At 56.7% G+C, this 5,880-nt stretch overlaps 1 protein-coding gene across 2 annotated transcripts in view; it reads left to right on the top strand.

The window, feature by feature from the left end:
* Positions 1-5,063, top strand: part of snapc4 (small nuclear RNA activating complex, polypeptide 4) — a 17,747-nt gene extending 12,684 nt beyond the window's left edge. Inside the window, exons 17-21 of one of the 2 annotated variants that reach the window (XM_017303299.1) lie at positions 213-1,733; positions 2,033-2,332; positions 3,247-3,348; positions 3,385-4,015; positions 4,547-5,063. In XM_017303299.1, coding sequence (XP_017158788.1) covers positions 213-1,733; positions 2,033-2,332; positions 3,247-3,348; positions 3,385-4,015; positions 4,547-4,821 — 2,829 coding nt within the window. In that variant the 3' untranslated portion in view covers positions 4,822-5,063. Of the gene's footprint in view, positions 1-212; positions 1,734-2,032; positions 2,333-3,246; positions 4,016-4,546 lie in introns of both variants that reach the window. The other variant, XM_017303298.1, reaches the window with a different exon arrangement.
* The last annotated feature ends 817 nt before the right edge of the window (positions 5,064-5,880 follow it).

The following is a 5,880-nucleotide window of genomic DNA, read 5'->3' as shown; positions in this document are numbered from 1 at the left end:
CTGAGGGGTCGGAGACTGTCGGGGGTGACTGAGGGGTCGGGGACTGTCGGGGGTCACTGAGGGGTCAGGGACTGTCGGGGGTCACTGAGGGGTCGGGGACTGTCGGGAGCGTAGGTTCATCAGCTGCTGTGTTTAGGAACTGATGGGAAATCAGAGTTCCTGAAAGCAAAAGCCGTTCTGAGAACCAAGCTGATCGTCTGTTTCTCTCACAGGACAGAAGGAAAATCAGGAAGACCCGCAAGACGGGAGGAGAAGGAGGAAGAGGAGGTGGAGGAAGAAGGCGGGATGCTGGAGGTTTCAATGTTGGGATCAGGGGAGGAATACTGAAGGAGGAGGAAGAGGAGGTGCAGATAACTGAAGAGGAGGAAGACGAGGATGAGGTGGTGCAGTACATGGACAGTGATGAAGACTGTAACAAGAAGAGGAAGAGGAGCATGGAGGAGGAGGAGCAGCAGGAGGAGTTCATCCTGCCGCCGATGGAGGAGTGGGTTCCAGCTGAGGCTAAGCAGAGCGCCACCTCCCTGAGCTTCACGCTGGTGGAGCTCCCTTCCTCCTGCGAGGCGCCGGACCGAACCGCGGTCCGCTCCACCGTGTTGGGACGGCCTGGACCCTCCGTCATCATCGGGCCTCCGCCCAGAGAGCTGCCCTGGGAGGAGCGCCACAGCTCCTCCGCCGTGCTGATGGCGTCCCGGGAGGCGCTGCGTCTCCACCTGAGCGCCCTGAAGCAGAAGGTCGGCGCCGGTCCCCAGATGGGGCGGCGGCCGCGGCCGCAGGCCCAGGAGCTGAGGTACGAGCTGCAGGCCGCCGTCGCGCCGTGGATCGGGAACCTGCTGATCCCAAAGAGCCAGAAACGGAGCGCCGCAGATGTGCTGAGGGAGGGAGGAGAGAGGAGAGGCGTCTCCACCTCCTCCGCCTTCACGCTGCTTCTCCAGGCCATGAACGTAGACACGCTGGGCTGCCGGCAGATGATTGAGCAGAGGAAGAACCAGGCGGCCCTGCAGGCCCCGCCCCCCACCCGGGGGCCCAAACGGGTCTCAGAGCTCCTCGCCAACAGGAAGAGGAGGAACCAAGAGGAAGAGGACCAGCGCAGAGTCATGCTGGAGCAGCTACAGGAGAAACACCTGCAGGCTCCGCCCACCACGCAGGCTCCGCCCACCATGCAGGCCCCGCCCACCACGCAGGCTCCGCCCACCGTGCAGGCTCCGCCCATCGTGCAGGCTCCGCCCATCACGCAGGCTCCACCCATCGTCCAGGTTCCGCCCACCATGCATGCCCCGCCCATCACGCAGGCCCCGCCCACCACGCAGGCTCCGCCCACCATGCAGGCTGCGCCCATCGTGCATGCCCCGCCCATCACGCAGGCTCCACCTATCATGCAGGCTCCACCCCAGCACCCTTCTGGCAGATGTCCTCAGGTGTTTCAGTTTCCTCGTAGTCTCGTCGTTCCTGCTGCCTCCATCTACTTTGCTCCACCTGCTCCTCCTGCTCCACCTGCTCCTCCTGCTCCTCCTGTGCTCCCAAACCCCGAACCATCCTGCACCCCGTCCTCAACGGTTCCTGTTGGCTCCAGTCTGACCAGTAGTCTTGCTCCAGGAAGTCCAGCAGTGCTGAAGGATGTGGGCGGAGCCAGAGAGGGTGCAGCTGGGTCTCGTAGTGATGTGGGCGGGGCTAATGCAGGTGTGGAGCGGACAGGTGACGAAGGAGCAAAGCAGAAGGACGGAGTGGATCTGGAGGTAAAGTTTTGCTAACGGCAGCTAGCTGAAAACATTTAGCACAGTTAGCTTCCCAATATTTCATTTTTCAAGATAGACATGAAAGTGATGATTTACTTTGTGTCAGTTGAGTAAATCTTGTGTTTTGGTGGCGGAGGACTTCATCTAGTCGCTTATATTTATATACATGCTCTTATTTTGAAGTGGGTGAGTTCAGTTTCCTCTATTCTGCATCACAGCTTATGCTAACTACTCACCTGTTATTCTGGACCAATCAGGAGTCGACTGAGCGTCTGACTGCTCTATGGTTCTGCTTTCAGTCTGGACCCCTAGATTCAGCAGGTTCTTCAGAACCGGACCGGACCCAGAACTCAGACGGTCCTGCTGTCGGCGCCGCTCCCTGTGCAGCAGTTAGCTCCTCCTCCTCTTCACCTCTGACCTCTCCTGCACCTTTTTGCCCTGATCAGGCCCCGCCCACCTCCACAGACACCACCGTCTGTCAGAGTGGGGGCAGGAAGAGGGGGCGGGTGGAGGCGGGCGGCGCCGGGCCGGGGCTGATCCAGGAGGGGAAGAGAACCAGGAGGCCGACCCTGAAGATCCGGGAGTCCAAGGAGCTGCAGGTGAGGCAGGCGACCGCAGAGTCTTGGACCGGCAGAACCAACAGAACCCGGTTCTGGTTCAAACTTACCCTTTACCGTTCAGGTGTGCTGACTATCTGTGCTACCTCGTCAGATTTTCCTACCGCAGCACGGATAGATAGCTAGGCCTATCGATCCGTGCTGCCCGTCCAAAACTGCTACCGCCGTGTTTACAAACAAACTACATCAGGTTGTTAATGCATGTTAATACATGTTAATACATGTTAATGCATGTTAATACATGTTAATGCATGTTAATACATGTTAATACATGTTAATACATGTTAATACATGTTAATGCATGTTAATGCATGTTAATACATGTTAATGCAGGTTAATACATGTTAATCCATTGGCAAAGTTTCTTCCTACCTGTTAAAGTATCTGAAATACAGAAGAATAAACGGGATCAGAAACCGTTTATCCGTTTATATCAGACTTTATGAAATGCGTGTTTCTGATGGATTCGATTCATAAACCTGATTTTACAGCTGCTGGTAAATTACATCCATTCGGTTCAGTAATAGTTAATTAAACACAACGAGCTGCTGCCTCCACCCAACGATCCTCTCCGGCGAGAGGCGGGTCACCTGGACCGGAATGGGTCCAGGTAACCCGATCCGGTGACCTGGACGGGTCACCTGGACGGGTCACCTGGACGGGTCACCTGGACGGGTCACCTGGACGGGTCACCTGTCTGTTGCAGTGTAATTAAACTAAAGTATAGAGACAAAACAACGTATTTTGTCCTGATTAACCAGGTATTTATGGTAAATCTGCTGAGTCAGCAGAATGTGACGGCGCCACAAGGTAGGACGGGTTTACGGGTAGCACAGGTGAACAGAACACCTGTTCTGGTTGGTCCGGACCTCAGGCTCTTCTGGTTCTGTTTCCAGGCTGCAAAGAAGAAGAGAAGCTCCGCCCCCTCAAAGCAGGAACATGTTGGCCGGGTCCAGTCGAAGGGAAGCAGCGCCGCGGAGGCTCCGCCCCGCTCCCAGGCTCCGCCCCGCTCCCAGGCTCCGCCCCACTCCCAGGCTCCGCCCCCCTCCCAGGTCACTGCTCTCCATTTCCTCCCTAACCGGTCCGTGTGGGTCGTGACCCCTGTGGCTCAGGCTCCGCCCCCAGCCCCGCAGGTGGGGCTCTTACCCAGAGGCCCTCCCCTGGCGTCTGAAGCCCCGCCCCCTCTGGCGGCAGGACGCTCCTCTGTGACCCCAGCTGCCCTTCCTGACCTCCAGCTCTCACCTGTTCCCACCTATAGATTTAAGCCCCTCCTCCCGGCCGTCACCCAGTCACCTGATCTGACCAGCTGGCCCCGCCCCCACATGCCGCTGGCCTATCAGGGAGCGGCGGGGTGGCAGTCGGTGGGCCCGACCGGCCCCCCCCTCCGGAAGGCGGGCCTGCACTTTGACCCCACCCTGATGTTCCTGGAGCCCCTGGAGGAGGTTCATGATTGGCTGAGAGGGAGAGGGGGCGTGGCCGGAGCGGGGAGCGCCCTCCCCTACCTGCCGCCGTCTGTCAGCACTCTGAGCGCGCTCAGTGGCCTCCTGCGGGCGAAGGCGTCTGTGACGGCGGCGGCTCTGCAGCTGACGGCGGCGGCAGGCGGCCGCCCCCTCCCTGACCACACCTACTGCACCTCCGGGGAGCCGGACGGCGCCCAGCCGCCAGGTAAGCCCTGGACCCGCCTCACACCTGGTGCAGGTGTTCAGACCAGGAAGCATCAAACCGTTTTATTGTTTTAAGGATGAAACTGATCAACATTTATCCTCAGACAATAACTGAGTAAATAAAGACAAAGGAAGGGAAGAGCTGCACAGTCGGCAGAGCCAGAAGGTTCAGGGTTCGATTCCCGGCTCTGGTCTTCCTGCATGGTGGGTTCTCTCTCTCTCTGCCCTGCAACGGACAGGTGACCCCCCAGGTGACCCCCCAGGCCTCTCGCCCAGAACGTTACCTGGAGAGGCAGCAGCTCCTCCTGACCCACTGGTGACCCCAGGTGAGCCGCCACCTGAGGAGCTCTGAGCAGGAGCCCACCCAGCGGTACCGGTACCGGTACCGGTACCGGTCCAAAAACTGAGGAAAATGATTTTTCTCAGGTTGTTGTCTGAGGATAAATGTGGTTCAGTTTCATCGTTTAACAATAAAAGTTTTCACTGCAGCTCAAAACTTTGATCATTTTCAAACATCTGTTTCTGTCTGCAGGGCAGCAGGTGGCGCTGCAGGCCGTCCGCCACCTGGTGGCGCAGCGCTTCTCCTCAAACCCCGCCCACCAGCTGCTGAAGGCCCGCTTCCTGTCCCTGTTCACGCTGCCGGCGCTGCTGGCCACTGTGCAGCCAATCAGCAGGAAGAAGCCAACCTGTCCGACCAATCAGGAGGAGGAGGAGGAGGAAGAGGAGGAAGAGGAGGAGCTGAAACAAATCCAGGAGAGAGGAAGGAGGAGGAGGAGGAGAGTCCTGACCGGAGCTGCTGTTCCCTAAGTGGCCACCAGGCGTCAGTGTTTCACCTCTGAGCCGGTTCTGCTCTGTTCTGGACTGGAACCAGAACCAGACCCGGTTCTACAGAACCAGTCCATGCAGGCTGACCCATCCACATGTACGTGGTGCGTTCAGGAACCATGGTCACAATGTTGCACTAAAACAGTTTTGAAGTTGCTGCTTGTAAATATTTTTGTTTTTGAAAAATAATTTCCTAATAAAAAATGTTTGTGGTTTCATGGCGACTCACTGAGGAACATTTTGGACTTCAGGGAAACGGAGACATTCAGAGACGAGTTCAGAGTAACAGAAGTGAACCGAGACAGGAAGAGGACGGGACCGTCCAGACTGGTGACATGTCAGTCCCAGAGGGAGGGAGTCCCCTCCTGTCTCCTCATGTCTCCTCCTGTCCCTAAGCTCATGGTGGTGAAACCTGGGGCCGCGGTGCGTTCAGGGGCCACACCGTGGTGCGTTCAGGGGCCACACCGTGGTGCGTTCAGGGGCCGCGGTGCGTTCAGGTCTGACTGACGGTTGTTTTGATGTTTTGTAAGATCTGATTGGCTGGAGAACCAGTCAGCTGGTGTCCCAGTAAGTCTGACCAGTTTAAGTGAATCGTGTTCCAGTTTCTGACCCGAATCCCGATGAAACCGTCCAGGAGGCTCCTGACCAGCTGCTCCAGCCTCACCTGGCTCCTCTCGGCGTGACCTCTGACCCCCGGCTGATCACCCATCAGCACTTTCAGCTTTTATTAATGATGAAAACCTTGAATACATTTTTATTTATTGCAGCATTTTAATCTGTCCATGAAACTTCTATTAACTTTTACTTCCTGTTTTAATCCAACTGAAGTCGTGAAAAAATGATTTATGGCTTTTATTTATGTGGGACGTTCATATTAATGAACAAACAATGTTGTAAATATACCAGGTTTAGCAAAATGCTAATTTAAATGAGATTCATTGGTCACAGTGCTGTAAACTGCCTGGACGGCAGGTGGCGCTCTCTGACCTGTGTTAATGGAATGGAAGCTCGCAGCGCCCCCTGCAGGTCGGCCTGGAGCTG

This window comes from Poecilia reticulata, unplaced genomic scaffold (genome assembly GCF_000633615.1).
Source record: "Poecilia reticulata strain Guanapo unplaced genomic scaffold, Guppy_female_1.0+MT scaffold_236, whole genome shotgun sequence".
Classification (NCBI taxonomy): domain Eukaryota; kingdom Metazoa; phylum Chordata; class Actinopteri; order Cyprinodontiformes; family Poeciliidae; genus Poecilia; species Poecilia reticulata.
The sequence above is the reverse complement of the archived record's forward strand: the minus strand, read 5'-3'. Positions and strand labels throughout refer to the sequence as shown.